Consider the following 18,710-nt stretch of genomic DNA (forward strand, 5'->3'; position numbering starts at 1 on the left):
CCGTAGCCCCATCCATTAACATCGCCTGGTACAGGGCACAATTTGAATCATATAATTGCCAAGCGGCTGTGCCATTGCGCAACCCCCACGTGAAGATCACAGCTGCCTCCAGCCCTCGTGTGCCTCGCAAGCTGAGGCACACCGAAGATCTGAGGTTTTAAGAGGACTTGAATTAATAAGGCAACTGTCTGTCCAGAGAGGTGTGAGAAAAACAAGATATCGCAGTACATTTTGGCAACAGCTCTGTGAGGTATCCAGCACTTTAAATTTATGTTAAAGTCAATGGGAGTTGAGCATGTTCAGCACTTTGCAAAAATTGACTGTGCTTCTCTCTTGTGATAACAATAGGGGAGAACGGAGGCTGCTTATTAACGACTTTTATTGCAGCAGTGGTTTGTACCGTATTTATGGGCAGGGGTTCCTGTGGGTGCACAGATTCCCGACACTGCATGCACTGCCTCCTCTCTGGTTGCCACCTGGTCTTTTTCAGGCTTTTGGAAGGCCTAAGATTCTTCTCTTCAATGCCAATTAAAATCAAATTAACTGAGAATAGTTTCATGCTTGCTTTAAACACCTCGCCTGAAGACACTGGACCAGACACAAACATTTTATGGGTTTTGACAGAATAGCACTGTCATATCCCTGTCAACATCACTTTATACTACCTCTACTTGCCAGAAAAGCTCTCCTCACAGCCTCTCTCTCCACCTTACAACTCCCCTCAAAATCAAGAGTTTATTCTGTCAAGGACTCGCCCACATCTGTTCTCCTTTTCCTAAATCAGTCTGTTTCGAAATTAAAGCATGCTTTCCTCGCTGTCTTCTAGCAGGTGCTGTTGTCTTGCATGCTGTTTCAGCCAGGACGCAGTGAGAAGACAGCACTTGCTGCTCTACTGAATGTCCTCCTCCAGCTGAGACACAGGCATCCATATATACTTTCTGCTCAGCCTCTCTGCGGTGTTTGATACTACATATCACTTCTATTCCTGCTGGCAATCAGCTATAGCAAAGAGCGATAATCCTCAAAGAGAATAGAAACATAGGCCTTTTTTTCTGAAGTTTTTGCCTGCAGCATGCTGCAAGACTCAGTCCGTTCCCCTTCTTTTCTTGATTCACTTTCCTCTCCCTCATTGTTTAACTGTTAAACAAAGTCAATGGGAAAACTCATAAGTCAACATGAGGTCATCAACCTGAATGGCCTGCAGATGTTTGCATCCTAACAAAAAAAGTTTTATTTCTGTTTTTTTCCCGTGATTTTTCCAAATACGTGTTTGGATAGAGAGCAGCAAATCCTGGCCAAGACAAGGCAATAGTGGCTGGAAGAAGAATGCACTTCAAAGAACTTGCATCCTCCTGAGTATACTACTGTAAGCATCAGCTCCCAGATTATGAAATTGGTCAGCAGCATCACAGCTCTCTCAAACTCCTCATTTTCCATCTGCAGATGGCTAGAGGATTGTACCCCCATCCCAGCAGAACCGGCCACTGTGATTCACACAACCCCTGGAGTCGATGACTGCAGCTAACACCTAGAAGTGAAGCCACATAAGCAAAGAATGCTCCAACTTCCACAACATGCAGCAGCCTGTCTGCTTGGTTCAACGTGTCCCTTCGAACATCTCACACCAAGGCTCTGCGTGCTACACTTGCTCCTCGCTGTTTACAATCTGTGGTAATTCTAGTTGCCAAACTCCTCTAGCCTGGATATTCAGAAGTCACTGCAGGACTAAACTGAGCTTCTTGAAAGTGTCCATCCTCCTCCAATGCTCTTTTTAAATTGAATGATAGACATGTTCCATCACTAGTAGATGTTGCAATAAGTCTGGACCAGGCCGTTCACTGGAGCTGCTTTTAGACAATGGAAGTCACTGCAGCAACGGATTAAATGACGATACATCTTGCTTTCCAGAGTCAATGAATTCTTCCTGTGTTCATACATACGGATACAAATAGGTAATCAAAACACTGTGGAAGTTAATCACGCTGTTCTTCCTACAGGTTGGGGGATCAGGGACACAAGGAGAACTATTTTTGGTTTTAAATAGTTTAGGGAGCACTCAGGCCCTTAAATGCTTCAAGGCATTTAAGGAAGCTTAGCTTCTTTAGGAAAGGGGGTTTAAATAATACCAAGGTGCATGCTAACACAGTTTAGAAACAATTACTTTAGCCACTTCAGACCAGGAAAAACTGTTTCTAAAAGCAGTATTTCATGTAAGTCCATTCTGGGGTAATATTAATGGAAAGAAAATATCCAAAACAACATGAAGAACTGGGCCTTAGATCCCATGCTGATAAGGAGTATAAGGTGCCTAGATAAACAGATGTTATTTTTTTTTCCTCCTCAGGCTACATTTTGGAATGGTGAAATAAAGAGCTAAACTCTAATTAGTTCTTAGACCTAAAAATAAACTTTGGTAAAGCATTTCATACTTCAATAATTTTAAAGTAGTACTAGCCAGGCCTTCCATTGCAGTTATGTGGTTAAGAGATAGTAAAAGCATGTTACAAAAATGTAAATATGCTACAAATGGTTCCCAGAGGCAGGTAACATCTGCTTTTCCTGGGTTACAGTGCTTAAGCTGGTGGGGGCCTGTTCTTTGTGGGTCTGGAGCACTACACATGTAACCCTATTGAGCAACACCATTGAGAATAGTAACAATACAAATATGCCTGTAAAAATGCTTCAAGTGTTAAGTATTCTGCTAACTTACTAAATGCTATACTGCTAATTAACCTTTTTCTAATATATAATAGCTTTTAAAAATATTTATAAATGTACACTTAATTCAAACTAAATGCCCAGTTTATGGAGGCACAAGCTGGAAAGATACTGGCACAACATCGTAAGAAAGAGTCATATAATTCTGTTAGCTTCCATTGGCTTTATGCTCTCCTTGTGAAGCCTGATACTTGTGCCTACGCGTGTGTAAGGACTACTCTTACTTCTGTTTCCAAGGTTTGTGTTAAAATTGTCTCCTACTGGGAGGCATGACAGGGATCTGCTCCCTCCAGGGAGAAGGCCCTTGGCTGGAACTCTGTTTTTTTCTTGCAGTAAAATGCTGGTCCATTTTATAATACCAGAAGAGCTCTCCTGCAATGCAACAGCGTAGGAAGCGGTGGCTGGAATGCAACAAACCCACTAGTGTTTGATATAGACCACAATTATTATCATACAGATTACGCTTTATCAGAGATTTAATGTTAATTCATTGTAACTGCATTTTCCAATGTTTTAATCATCACTAAAGACCATCCCAAATTAGATTCTGTAATATTACCTTCAGTAAATCTCAAAGAACTGACTCAGTGAAGTAAACAACCTATTTCTAGCTCTGTTTCCCCCAGAGCCCCAGTATTCTTCCAGAACCCTTGTCTTTTTCTACCCAAGTTGTTGACTCTTGCTGTGATATATTCCAGGGTCAGAGGCTAAAAAAGATTTAGTTTACACTTCTGAAACACTGAAAACTGAGGGTGAATGGAGTCAAGATACTATTCACACAAACACGGAACCAGAATCTACAGTAATAGGATAAACGATGAGACCCCTGGCAAATCTGATAATAAGGAAGTTTAATTTTAACTTCCATTGCTGTTACTGAATTACTGAGTGAATTCCTTAAGAAAAAGAAGAAAAAGCTATTTCGTTATCAAAATAGTGTGCGGTGAGATAGGGGGATGGCAAATAAAGTGAGGTTTCATATTTTATATAACCATTGCCTCCAGCACATGCTAAACCCCACTGAGCAAGTAAATTTATTGGCAAAACACATTATAAACGGAAAGGCCACTTAAACTATTCCTCCTTTAAGCTGCTATTTTTGTGTCCCAAATTGGTTGGTACATTGAATAACCGAGAAGGGAGATTCAGCTCATCACTCCTTGGCATGATAATAAGGGAGAAGTGAGGTTTGTTTATTGATGGTCTGAACCTTCCCTTATTAAAAGAAATGCCAAAATGCTCACAGGGAGGAAAATCAGACCCTTATTATCAGGAGGAGGGAAAATGAAAACCAGACTCCTCCTTTTCCTTCTCCTTGAAATAACGTTGGTTCCTTTTTTCCACGGTGATGGACAAAGATGTCCAACTGGAAAGCAGTAAGTCATTTTTAAACGATATTTGATATCTGCCCATTAAACAGACTTTATCTGAAGAGATAATTAGGACTTCTTTTTCTCTCCCACTTACTTTCTTTCAACTTTTATCTTCCCAGTGGCAGAAAGCAAGATAAAAGGTGATATGGCATTACCCTCTTTGTAGAAATAAATGGAGGAAGTTATTTTTTATACCTTCACCAGCTGCGACTAGCACAAGGCCTTTAAGCAAGACTTTCTGATTTGGATATATCCATATTGAGAACTGTCTTCATTCAGATATCTGACAACTAAATAGCTGGATGACATCCACAAAACTACTGGCATAAAATGGGGAAAGGCAAACCAAGGCAACCCCCCAAAACCTTCTTAGAAACAGATCTCCTGTTCCCTGCAGCTAACCACATCTCTTGTGCACAGCTCTCATTCCACAGTAACATCCAGATACACTCGTGAAAGTAACTCAAAAGCACAGGCTGGCTCCATAAGCCACAATTTAATTAATGGTAAACCTGAACTGTTCTAGTACAGATGCACAAGCAAAGGAGTAAGGCTTTTCTGAGCACTGTGGTGCTTTCATTTAATTCAGAAACACACGGGGTCAGTTTGCCACAGGTCATTCTCAGCCCAGCCGTACTGAAGTCAGCTTGGAACAAGGCTTTGATTTTTACACCAGGTTTGGGGACACAAGAATGAAAAAGACAAAAAACCCTGATCAAATAATAGCTCAAAAGATATTCAGATGATTGAATGTTTTAAAGTTCTAAAAAAAGAATAATTAAAAATTATCTCAAAAGTTGCGCCCAGTAGTCCTTTAAGAGGCTGGTTTCTGAGCACAAAGTTTCAGGGGTGAGGAGACAGGAATCTGCAATGTCCTCAAAGCATCAAATCGATCAGGTTTTTCTTTTTTTTTTTCCAATCTACCAAGTGTTTCTGGCAGGTTCCTTTTGCTTATTTACCTCGCATTTTTCCACTGCTGGCTGCTGCCCGCACTCGGAGCTGTTCCCCGCCACAATGCCAGCCCGCAGGCTCTCGCTGTCACCCGTCCCCTCCTCCATGGAGTAGGTTTTGGAGTGATTGCCGCGGTGGTGAGAGGGGCTGCGGCTCTGCGCCAGGCTGAGCTGCTTGCGAAGGACGCGGTTCTCCTCCTCCACCTCCCGCATGCGGACTTCCAAGCTCTCGCGCTCCCGCTGGCTCGATGCCGTGTACCGAGGACTGTGGGGCTGGGATTCAAGCGGAGACAACGACACTGGCTTCCCATCTGCAGGAGAAGGAAAGAGAACACTTCTGTCAGAATATATGTGAAGTGGCGTTTTCCTTTAATGTCAGCATCGTGAGGCAGGGATGTGTTTCAAATACAGCCACGTTTTACGCAGACTTGGCACTTCAAGGCGACGCTTAAGTGCGTGGTAAACTTGGACAAATGCTGAAGTTCTATGAGCTACAGGTCCTGCTAATTTTAAAAGCACGCTAAAAGATAAGCATGTGTTTCTTTTGTTCTGGAGAGGGCCGCCTGCCAGTCTCGAGTCTGGGAAGACAGTCAAGAACAGAAGGATTTAATTCGAAGACAATTAATATATAGTTAAAAATATTTTAGAAATGTATGCAAGACAAAATAATTTTCCTATTCCCCATTTCCTCCACAGTCAAGCTACAGAATTTTGGTTACCATTTTGTGCCAAACAGTAGTCCCAGCTGACTCACATGTGAGGAGCAGATGGTTTTTATTCAGCAACACAGTATTATGTGCTTGCTGAGAAATAAAGAGGTTCAGAAGGACAGAAACATTAAATACACGTGTGGGTCAAATTCTGGAAAAAGACAACAAGGGAATTTTGAAAAAAAGCAAAGTGGTTCAATTCAACACCTTTAACTGAAAAGTTATATTCCAGAAATATGAAACACTTCATTTTCACATTTTCAACAGGTATCTTCTTTGTTCAAAACAGCATTAAAAAATGAGCTAGATATAAAGTTTAAAAAAGAGATAAATTAAACTGAAAACAATGTCTATAACCAAAGATGACAATTGCAACACATTCTGCCATCACTTCCCCATGCATTACTGCTACCAACTTTTAAGGGAGCAAATAGGGAGGCAGCTGATGTGTTTTCAAAGGAGATATATTTTCACATAACTTTAATAAAGCTATATATACACACAAGAGTACAAATGCTTGAAAGGTGGTAAAAAACCCTCAAACTAAACTACTGTTCAAAAATGTTCAGTTGAAATCAAATTGAAACAAACCAAAAAGACAGTGAGAGTTATCCCCAGTGTCATAATTAGCAAGACATTCCTTTATGGTGAAGATATGTGAGTATCTTATATTAAGGTATTTCTCTGAAATAACTTTCCACCTGCATGTATTAAAAAAAAATATTTGCTATTTAATAATTTTTCCAGTGCAGAGAGTCCCTTTGGCTTTATCAAACCAACACCAGCTTGAGTGGTTTAGAAAATGGAAATCATGCAGTTATTGTTTAGCAGTTCTCCTCAACAAGTACACTTCTCACCCTCTGACTCAAAATTATCTTGGTGATATGAAGACCTAGTCATTGCTTGTTCTCTTCCATTGTTTCATATTTACACGAATGGTGAGCAGTTCTCTAGACTAAGTTAATGAAAAAACAGCTATAGAAATCAAAACCTCACTTCTAGTTTCCATTGTTGAGTTATACAGGTGTACACACTTCCTGTTATCTATATAAATAACTATCCTGGTTTTAATACACAATTTGGATAGAATATCTTGCATTTGCTTGTAGACTTTCTCCTGCAAAATTTTTCTAATTTATTATTTTTACAATGGTCGTGGTTTGAGCCCAGCCAGCAACAAAGCACCACAAAGCCGCTTGCTCACTCCTCTGCACCAGCCCCGGTGGGATGAGAAGAAAAACATAAAGGCAGCTCATGGGTCACGACAAGGACAGGCAGGGATCACTCACCACTTATGCTCATGGGCAAGAGACAGGCTCAACTTGGGGGAGAAACAAAATCAGTTTAATTTACTACCAATCAAGTCAAAACAAGGATAATGAGAAGTAAACCCCAACCTTAGAACACCTTCCCCCCACCCCTCCCTCGTTCCCAGGCTTGACTTCACTCCTGATTTTCTTCACCTCGTCCCCTCAGCGGTGCAGGGGGACGGGGAATGGGGGTTGGGGTCAGTTCCTCACACGGTGTCTCTGCCGCTCCTTCCTCCTCAGGGGGAGGACTCCTCACCCCTCCTCTGCTCCACTGTGGGGTGCATCCCATGGGAGACAGTCCTCCATGAACTTCTCCAATTGAGTCCTTCTCATGGGTTGCAGTTCCTCACAAACTGCTCCAGCGTGGGTCCCTTCCACGGGCTGCAGTCCTTCAGGCACAGCCTGCTCCAGAGCGGGCTCTCCCAGGGAGCGGCGGCCATCTTGGGGGGCATCCATCCCCCTGCTCCAGCATGGGCTCCTCTCTCCCCAGGCTGCAGGTGGGCATCCCCTCCTCCCCCGCTCCTCCTCCCCTCCTTCTTCACTGACCTCGGGATCTACACAGGGGTTTCTCTCACATCCCAATCCCCCTACTCCCTGCAGGTTCCCCTTACTAAACCTGTTCTCCCACAGGTGTTACCACCGTCACTGACAGGCTCGGCCTGGGACAGCTGCGGGTCCAACTTGGAGCCGTGGAAGCTTCTAGCAGGTTCTCACAGGAGCCGGCCCTGCGGCCCCTCCCCCACTACCAAAACCCCACCACACAACCCCAAAACAACCATTAGCAAAGCTTATGGGTACATCTGAGCTTGAAAAATGTCTCAAGACAGATTCTGAAGTTTGGCCACTGATATTTTGGAACTTGAACGCTCAGGCAAATCGTTATTAAAAAGTAAATGACAGATTTGAAAAGCCTGCACATCATGGGTGCAACAATAGAGAAATGTCAACATTAAGGACAGAGCCACGCTACAATTAGAATTGCAATAAAATACTGAGGTATCTTTCTCCATCCAGCTCGGAAAGCATGGAACTGAAATTGTGTTATTTCTCAGCTGCTGATATCTCAGCTAGGAAGACCAAAACTCATTTGGATGTGATTATATTGCATTCCTATTACTGGACAGCAAGAGCATACTGTGTAGACACTCTCAGATAAAAAGAAAAACAGCACTCTTACTCACCCACACAACAACTAACCTGTGTTATCATCAGACATACAATTATAATGCAAATCTAGCCAAAGACTTCACTGGCAATCATAATTCCCTACTTGGTGAATATCCAGTATGGCATAGGTGTTACTTATCTCCTCCTTTTCTAGTCATTGGATTCTGCTACCTTCTCAAATAATTACCAGAAAAGGTAGCAAGATATGGAAGTAAATCTCAGAACGACATTCATGAAAATCTCAAAATATGGAAAAAATTTAGACATCTCTTTAGCTATTCTACGGACATAAATCAACTGGTCATACATGTTGCTTTGCCAAAACTAAAAATGAACAAAAAAGGTACCATTTGGTACATCTGAACAATTGTAGCTATATTCATGAGAACAGCTAAACTCTTTCTACACAATATTTAGAAGAAACAGCATAGTCTGAGAAAGAGACTGAAATATCACCTCACTGCCTCAGACTGGAAGTTGCAGCAACTAATGAGACCAGCTCTGTGTTTATGCAGCCTTAGCTTTAAATGCCAGTAAAGTCCACTACTGTCTTCTCAGTAGTACATATTTCTGCTAGTATGTAAAAGGCAGTAAGGAAATGATGTCAGGAAATACACAACCAGCTAGCTTCTTGATCTGAAATATATTAAGAGTCGAAATGTATTGATTTACTATAAAAATTATCCATGTTTTCTTACATAGTGCTAAGTGTAAGACATTTTCTGGGATGATCTCCTCAGGGTTCATACAGCTGGACAAGCCATGTTTTGTTACTAACATTGCTGATTATTCTCAAGTGTATCTTGATGTATTTGGTATATTCGTAACACTCCAACTCCCTGCTGCAAATGATAATGTGACAATTCCAGGACCCATTTGAAATAAAAGTATAAAATCAAAAGTGAACCGAGTTTGATCTTAAGACTGAGAAATCAAATATTTTTTGTCATAAGTGTTGAGACGGTCTAACTCATCATTTTTGCACATCTGAGGTTGGCAAGGCTGGTGGCAAGGTACTACTTGATTTAGCTCTATTACCAGACTGGACATATGAAGGTATTTTTATTTCAGTGAGCACACAGACATGGCAAAATGCCTCCTGGGAGCTACTGCCTAGTAGGTAAACACCAACACATGCTACCCTGATCTGCTTCTTATCAGTTTTCAAGGCAATGCAAGGACTGTGTGTTTCACCTCATCTTTGAAGAAGGAGTAGGTGGACTGATGTCAGGGACCACTAATATTTGATTGACTGTGTATGCTGCTTGGTAGAAGAGTTAAACTGATTGCACTGCACTTGAGTTTTATAGTTTTAAGTAACTGGCAGAGTGCTCTGAGCTGATGTCTAGGCACTTCTTATCTAATCTAAATCAAAATAAAATAACATAACACATAACGAGGTCTGTGTGACTTTGGGACAAAAGAACTCCCAGGGAATGCTGCAAGGAACATTGCTATGCTCTGAAGCAAGTAGTACACTTTTGAATGCTGCAATAAATAATAATAAAGCTATTATTTTTTATTCTTCATTTGGGATTATTACTCTATTTTGGGGCCTTGGCAGTCTCGGCTTTAATTTTTTTTTTTCTCTCTGTGTCAAGCCTTTTACTTCAGACTTTCTGCGCTAATACAACCATACCAAAGAAATAAAAATGACCTGCAAAATCGCACTGTCCACAAAAAACTAAAACATAAACCTGAATAATTATTTGTTTTGGATTTGTGTGGCAGCGTTTTGGAAGCAGGGGAGGGGGTGCAGGGGGGGCTCCTGTGAGGAGCTGCTGGAAGCTTCCCTGGCCAAGGTTGACCCAACCAGCGATGGCGGTAGCACCTCTGGGATAACAGATTTAAGAAGGGAAAACCTGCGCTGGAGATGGGAGTGGGATGTGAGAGGAACCCCTCTGTAGATACCGAGGTCAGTGCAGAAGGAGGAGGAGGAGGAATGGGGGGAGGAGGGGATGTCCCTGCAGTCTTTGGGGAGATGGCAGGCTGTCCCCCCACAGCCCAGGAGATGTCCCCCAAGATGGCCAGGACTGCAGGGGAAAGCCCGCGCTGGAGCAGTCTGTGCCTGAAGGACTGCAGCCCGTGGAAAGAACCCACGCTGCAGCAGTTCGTGAGGAATTGCAGCCCATGGGAAGAACTCATGTTGGAGGAGTTTGTGGAGAACTGTCTCCTGTGGGAGGGACCCCACGTTGGGGACGGAGAAGAGTGAGGAGTCCTCCCCCTGAGGAGGAAGGAGCGGCAGAGACAAGGTGGGATGAACTGACCCCAACCCCCATCCCCTGTTCCCCTGCACCGCTGAGGGGACGAGGTGGAGAAAATCAGGAGTGAAGTCAAGCCTGGGAAGGAGGGAGGGGTGGGGGGAAGATGTTCTAAGGTTTGAGTTTACTTCTTATTATCCTTGTTTTGATTGATTGGTAGTAAATTGAACTGATTTTGTTTCTTCCAAAGTTGAGTCTGTCTTTTGCCCGTGACCATAAGTGGTGAGTGATCCCTGCCTGTCCTTGTCGTGACCCACAGGCATTTCTTTATATTTTCTCCTCCCCATCCCACTGAGGGGGAGGCTGAGCGAGCGGCTTCATGGTGCTTTGTTGCCGGCTGGGCTTAAACTACAATTATTATTTCATGGTTGACATCAGTCAATGACTTATCATCATAGTAGGTCCAACAATTCAGAAAACTTGTCAAAGTGCAAGTTATGAATTCTATGGATTACTGAATGCTTCTGTATGTGTGGAGTCACCTGTGTTTAAGGCAAGAGATTTCATTAAACCTTACTTAAGCAGCGCACCTTAAGACACTGGAAGAAATAAAGCCTATAGAAAGCAGTTTAGCAGTTATTTGAAAGAAGAGGGACTGAAGCAGTGGAATTTTCTTATATACAAAACCTAAAGGATAAGCATTAATAGTAAGTTCCTAGTTTTATGGTTATCAGACTTAGAGAGGTGATAGTCCTGAAAAGAACCCAGTGGCATTGGAAGCTTCCTGGGGAGAGTGCCACAGAAAATACAAAGTTTAGCCAAAGGTTAACTGCAGGGCTGGATAAGGGAGAAAGAAGCAGAGCATAGGAAAGAAAAATTCACCCTGATTCTGAGGAGAAGACAAATGCAGAAGTAGGGATCCGGAGTTTCTCAGACAACCCCAATCTGAATTCAAATGTTTAAAATTTTGTTAGGAACTACCTGAGGTAGGCAAATTTATGTAGCATGTTGTGGGATATTTTTCCTTAGTTTTTTACATTTCTTTTGCTATCTTAAGTGCAAACTACTTGGGTTTTGGCATTTTTACAACGTCTAGAGGTTTCTATGTGTTTTAGCTATTATTCCTCCCCTGTCTAATAGCATGTAATGCCTCTATAATGAATTAACTGATGACAGTGAACTCTAGGCTGCCTCTGAGATAAGAGGAAGTTATGCGCCTCGCAGATAATGTTTCAGTCTAACTACAGATACAAGAAAACACCACTCCTCCATTTCACATTTGTTCACATTTGAAAATTCATATTATCAGTGCACCCTTTGAGGACTAGCAGTATAACAATTTTAACCAAATGCCAACATACTGCAGAAAGAGCTGGGAAAGCAGGCAACCACCCTCATGAATTTCCCCCTGTTAAGGCCATGAGCAAAATCATTTGAAGTTCATTCCACAGTTATTTTTTTCCCCAAAAAGACAATTGTAGAGAACTCCATAGACCCTAAGGGAAAAGAAAAATAAGAAGACTGCAGTCTGGACTACGGAGACATAAAAGCTCTGTGTAAGCAGATAAACTATCCCTTTTCTTTTCGAGCTCTAGCTCAGCTTTAACCATCTAACACCTTAGGACTCTATGCACTTCTGCTCAGCTGGATGCTCTGGTAGGTATTGGTTATATGGGCAGCAATGAATGAAGTTCTTTTTGTTAACAGTTTGGTACTTCGACATATATGCCTCCATGAGTAGGTGCTAAGGCATCCCAAGGTGCCTACTCTCTCACTCACCAAGGCATTTTTTTCTCCGGCGCCGTTTTGTGAATCACTGCAGTGTGATCTCAGCTGGAAGTAGAAAACCTTGCCCAAATAACCATCTTAATAGTGGAATACAGTCTAAACAATTTATTCCAGATCTGTGAACACAGAACTTCTTCATTCTAACATGAAATGAGGCAAATACAAGCTTATGCTTCCAAGTTTCAGTGGAAGAAAGTTGTGCCATTGAAAGATGTCACAGCAAGAACACTGAATGCTGACGTCCACTAGACAGAGACAGCACAAGAAGTGACAACCAACCCTTTCCACACTGCCCAAACAAGTTTCCTCAGCTCTGACAGAAAAGCTGCTCTCATCAGTATTAAGCATAAACCCTTCTTGGGATTTGGCAAGGACAACATATGTGGTAAATTACATGTTCATTGGTAAGAAGAGACTGTTTCCACACGAGACACCAGTCAACCATCAGCCTTGGACTTAGGCAACAGTAGTTGCACTTAAGCACTTCTGCATGTCCTGTAAGTGCTAAATCTGTGGTCACTTCCACTGCTGTTAATGGTACTTAAGTACATGCTAACACATTTTATTGAACCCAAACCTGAACCATTCAGTTCAACTGCAGGCCAGCCTTACTTAAAGCATCACATTATTGCCTGCTGCTCGGCCTCCCACTGTCCTTTCCTTGAATAAAAGAGCCCTCGACAGTCAGTGGATTTGGAAATTAAACGTATCATACACAAAAACCCTACACCCACAGAACATCAGGTTTGCAAAGTGTATTGGGTTGGCATGGCAAGGGTTTTTTTTGGGGGGGGGGGGGGGGGGCTACAAGGGTGGCTTCTGTGAGAAGCCGCTAGAATTTTCCCCTGTGTCCAACAGAGCCAATGCCAGCTGGTTCCAAGACGGATCTGCCACTGGCCAAGGCTGAGCCCATCAGCAATGGTGGTAGCACCTCTGGGAGAACAGATTTAAGAAGGGGGAAATAACTGCTGCACAACAGCAGTCAGAAGAGAGGAGAATATGTGAGAGAAGCAACCCCGCAGACCCCCAGGTCAGTGAAGAAGGAGGATCCTGGAGGAGATGCTCCAGGCGCCGGAGCAGAGATTCCCCTGCAGCCCGTGAGGAAGACCATGGCGAGGCAGGCTGTCCCCCTGCAGCCCAGGGAGGTCCACGGGGGAGCAGATCTCCACCTGCAGCCCGGGGAGGACCCCACGCCGGAGCAGGAGGATGCCCGAAGGAGACTGTGACCCTGTGGGAAGCCCACACTGGAGCAGGTTTTCTGGCAGGACTTGTGACCCCATGGGGGACCCACGCTGGAGCAGGCTGTGCCTGAAGGACTGCAGCCCATGGAAGGGACCCACGCTGGAGCAGTTCATGACGAACTGCAGCCCGTGGGAAGGACTCATGTTGGAGAAGTTCATGGAGGACTGTCTCCCGTGGGAGGGACCCCATGCTGGAGCAGGGGAAGAGTGTGAGAAGGAGGGAGCGGCTTTGAAAACGTGTGATGAGCCGACCCCAACCCCCATTCCCCGTCCCCCTGCCCCACTCGAGGGGAGGAGGTAGAGAAAATCAGGAGTACAGTCGAGCCCAGGAAGATGGGAGGGGTTGGGGGGAAGGTGTTTTAAGATTTGGTTTTATTTCTCATTACCTTATTCTGATTTGATCGGCAATAAATTAAATTAATATCCCTGAGTCAAGTCTGTTTTGCTCGTGATGGTAACTGCTGAGTGATCTCTCCCTGTCCTTACCTCGACCCATGAGCCTTTTGTTATATTTTCTCTCTCCTGTCCAGCTCACGAGGGAAGTGATAGAGCAGCTTTGGTGGGCACCGGGCATCCAGCCAGGCTCAACCCACCATAAAAGTCAAACATTCACAAGTTTGGAAATGTGAGAATGACTGTCTCCTGTCCAATCTTTGCTGTTGTTCCCTTGTGCCTGATGACAGGATCATTAACTGCGTGATCACCACTTTACTTCCAAAGAACCTTGGCATCACTGTGTGCACAGGATGGATGGTGCTCACAGCTGTTCAGTAGCTTGTTTCAGCTCATCATTCAGTTTGTGACCACACATACCCTGCTCTGAAAAAAGACTTATTTATTCCCTCATTGGCCTATTATACTCATCTCTGTAATACGTGAATGCGGCACAGGGATCAGTGACTTATTTTTCAAAGTTATCTTTAGAAAAGGTGGTACTATCAGTCCCTCTTTACAGGCAGGGCAGACAAGTTTGGAGTCATTAATGCCAAAATAAAATACTAGTTTTGGATGCACAATTGAGATGGTTCTGATGTAGTTTTTCAACAAATAAGCACCTTTCCTGCACTTGGACAGACCTCATCACCTGCATATGCAACGGTATATGCTTAACATTCTTGTAATGTAAGAGTCTGCAAGCTGGAAACCCAGAAAATGGAAAAAAAAATAATAGTTAGCAGTCACTTGTAATAGCTTTGTTTTATGAACATCATGTAATGAACTCAGTGGTAGAGGCAGAAACAATTTTCCAGGGCAGACTCCACTTCCTAAACTACAAAGCTGTCCCTTCTCTTTCGATGCACCCCTGCCTTGTTCATGATACACCTTCCAGTCTCTTTAAATAACTAAATGGAGTGGTCCAAGAACCACTCACCACATTGCTGCATTTGCTCTGCAAACAAAGTGAGGAAGGGGTTGTGTCTCGGAAAGAGTCAGCAATTGTACCGTCAATGATGGCATCACGATGCACAGCTGCAGAGAGCTGTTCATGTGGTGGCTGAGAGAATGTAATTCTGGTACTTCTAACAGGGGTAATAGGGATGGTAAACAGTGAAAGACTCTAGGTAAAGAAAAAGCATGTAGGAACAGAATGCAGGAAGAAGGAGGGAAAGAAAATCCAAATACATTCATACATCTTTCCTGAAAATGGATATGGCTCCTTTTAATAGTTTTTTTTTCCAAATGAAATATTAGCTTATTAGCTGTTATGAATGTTAGCTTATTAGCAAATTTAAAACAAGAGCCCGTCAGTCTTAAAACGATTTCCTCATTTCCTTGTCTAGAATACAATAACTTTTTTTTTCTTTCTTTCTTCTGTTTTCTTCTTGTTCTTCCTTTCCCTGCTTTGCACTGCCTTGGCAAAATATATGCCTCTCCCAGAAAAGGACTAAAAGTAATGTTTCCCCCTTTCCATTGGGAGTGGAGATGTAAGAAAATAATGTCTTATCAGAATAAGCACTGAGTGAAAATAAGATTTTATCAGGGACTTGGCTTGACGAAGATAACATGTTATCAAGAGGAGAACTTGGCAAAGATAACACGTTATCAATATCAGGAGTAAAGCTTGGGGAAAATAATGTTTTAATACCTATTAGATTCTAAATAAGCCATCTGTGCTCTTGATGAATTGTTATTTTCTCCAAGCCCCATTCCTGTAAGGACGCTGATTTTTTTGGCAAACCACTTCTGTAGAAGTTGGGAAAGGAGGGGATAAAGAGGAGAAAAGGAAGCCCTTTCTCCACAAAGCTAGAGGGATAGTCTCTCTCTTTTCAGAAGCTTTGCATGCAGGTAAAGACTGCCAATGTGACAGCTCGGAAGACTCAAATATTCAGACACCAAACAGGTATTGCAGGGAAAACTCCTACAACAATGTTCTGCAAGTATACTGCAGAGAATCCCAAAACAGGAGAAGAGGGTCGATACCCCTTCTGTCCTTGACCACCCTATGCAGGCTCAGAGGTGCTGCCTGTAGTATTTTTGGCAGAAGCACTTCTCTACAGAGCCAATGACCGGCCATCACTTAGCAATGACTTTTTGTCATAAACAACCACATCACAATTAGCAGTGGTCACTTGGGGGCACAAATAAATGACCTCTTTTAGATCAGCTGCAGACCATTCAGTTAGAATGGAATTCATTATCACCATTCAGTTAGAGATCACCATTCCCACAGCTTAGCTGACCCAAAGGGTCACACACCACTTCTTACCTCCTGCGGTGCAAAGCATCCAGCTCGGTTTAGGTGGTCAGTGGAGCTAGTTTTAGCTAGCCTGATTGCCTCTGCCCTGAAACATTCCCCTCTACCACCTCCACTACGGGGGTAGAGACAAACCACTGTCTAGTGGATGTCTGTGCCCCGAAGCTGAAACCTTCTGCAACTCAATTATAAATCTTCAGAGTTACAATCCGGAGTTACAATGGCACCTCCTGGAAAACAAGAAATCCAATTCATAGTAGGACGGACCACTAACTGCCTTAAATGGCAGAATGTGGGTGAATGCCACTGGTTATTCATAGGAATGGGCAAGCAGGGAGTAATTAGAAGGGAAGCTGTGGAGGGACTGTAGGAGTGTGATGTGAATAATAAAGCACACTGAGGAAAAGGCATATGAATGATATCTGCAGGGTAAGTATTTGTAGCCAGCTGAATTTCCCTGGTGTACAGTAGGAGTGGGAGGGAAGACAATGGGATCTGTTAATCTGAAGATTTCCTATGGAGGAGCTGAATCTCTTTTTTCATTAACCATTTGGATATCTTATGTCCAGAGATTTCTCTATGTTCAGGTGTGAGCTTGGTGTTAAGGTAACTTTGGAGGCCCTGATATAGCAGAACACACAACCAACAGCAGGCAGCCATTACAGCTCTCTAAGGTAAAGAATGTGCCCAAATGCATCCCTGCAGCTGTACACAGTACTGTGACTACCATTCATGGCAGTGGGATGTAAAAGACTGAAACCCTTCTATGTTGGCTCCTGCTCAGTAAAACACTGTGGAAGAGATAGGAAGGGGAAAAGTCTGAAATACAGCATTTTATGGTGTTTTTTAAGAGTACAAAAAGTACAAGAAGTAAGCATCTATAAGCTTAGAAGAGATTATAAAAATACCTATAGGTTTCTACAATTGCCACAGTAACCACAAGCATGAGACAAGTATGCTCAATCAAAGCCTAGTAGTAGTTAATTCAGATTCTGTTGCTGATGATTAGCCTCAGCTGCTCATCAATAGAGACTCCAGCTGATAATTATTAAGTTAAACTTCTGAGCAGTATTTGCATATGTAAAGCACGCTTTCCCTGCTGAAGCAACAATGGATGCTATAATGCATTTCCTGATTGTACAGCACTTGGATTTGGGGAACCTGGGAAAGAGAGTCTGCTTTGCATATCCTTCCTTACCCTCATCAGGCTAACCATTCAGAAGAAATGCACTTACACATACTGACATCGACAAGCTAGAGCAAAAAAAGAGTCCTAACCCTGCATAAGAGGAAAAATGCAACCATTCGTTTCAACCAGAATATCTCTAATAAGAATAATATAAGACGGAGTTTTGCATATTCCTCAAAACATTTACCTAAGCTTCCTTACAACCTGCAGAATGTGTAACAACTGTTCTGTGACAAGACAGCCTGGTCACCTCAAAAGACATGCAGAAACTCCAGCGGACAGATTCAGACCATTAATTCCTAATGACCTCCAGATGTGGCCCCCTCCTCCAAAGGAATATTGAGTATCATTATGTGGTTCTCTGTTTAGCCTTTTCTCATCTCACTTTCTCCACATCAGCACTTCATTTCCTGAATGTGATTCTTGGTCATCAGTCATAGCCATGCCCTCCTGGTTAACTCTAGTATCAAGAACAGAGATAAACGCACACAATGCGTAGATTACATTTCTGTGTGCAAGTCTCCACGTTTTCGTAATTATATGACAGCCAAGGCATGCCCAGATCTGCTTAATACCAGAGGATTTCATACGCACATTTGCTTTAAGGAGAAGGAAACATGAAAAAGAATTGGGAAGATCTTTATGGAATCCGTAACGCGACTAGCTGCCCCCAGGTTGCTACCATACCACTTTGGTTTAAGAGTCCATCATAGGCTTACTATCAACAGACCTGAGTGTTTTTTAATCAGACGGCAACAAATAGTAGAGCAAAAGATGACTGAGTTTGGCTTTTGTTAAACATGGGAGATGGGTTGAAAAAAAGGAGGTCTAAGCGAACGCAGGTGGTCAGCCTCTCTGAAAGCCAGCATTTAGGCTCTTAGGTGACAGTTTAAAATTTAACTACAGCAAAATTTATGTGTATTGCTAGAAGTCACCTGGTAGCACTGTTACACACAACGTCAAAAGTTGATTTTCAACACATCTACAGAAATTCTGCAGTATTAGTTCAGGCTGGTTGGTGCTGCTGAAACCTGCTGGAAAGCTTGTTATATCCCTTAATCTTCCTTGGCACAGAGATGCCATTAGAAAACCATGTGCTGGTATTTTGATTGAGACTGCTGGAAAAAGAGATTGTCTGAATACTGACTGAGCACCAAGGATTGTTCAAGGATAAACAAGTAAGTAAATAAAAAAATCCAAATTCTGCACCACATCATTTCTTCCTTAGCAGGAACCAGATCTGTAAGAACTTCAAATCTTATAGAGCTCTAGGCAACAACAGATATGAGCACATATATATAATGGCAAGTAGCAAAGAACATATTTTCAAAACAATGATTTCTTTCTGAATGTATCTGAAGATCACAC

The 18,710-nt window shown here is 42.7% G+C and overlaps 1 protein-coding gene across 3 annotated transcripts in view; it reads right to left on the minus strand.

Annotated features, from left to right (window-relative positions):
* Positions 1-18,710, minus strand: part of LARGE1 (LARGE xylosyl- and glucuronyltransferase 1) — a 291,152-nt gene that overhangs the window by 149,666 nt on the left and 122,776 nt on the right. For all 3 annotated transcript variants that reach the window (XR_007508668.1, XR_007508669.1, XM_049821626.1), the window contains exon 3: positions 5,051-5,352. Coding sequence is in view for 1 of the 3 variants with exons in the window: in XM_049821626.1 (XP_049677583.1) it covers positions 5,051-5,352 (302 nt within the window). In the remaining 2 variants the exon portion in view is untranslated. The remainder of the gene's footprint in view (positions 1-5,050; positions 5,353-18,710) is intronic.

The sequence above is a fragment of the Accipiter gentilis genome, chromosome 18, assembly GCF_929443795.1.
Source record: "Accipiter gentilis chromosome 18, bAccGen1.1, whole genome shotgun sequence".
In the NCBI taxonomy this organism is placed as follows: Eukaryota; Metazoa; Chordata; class Aves; order Accipitriformes; family Accipitridae; genus Astur; species Astur gentilis.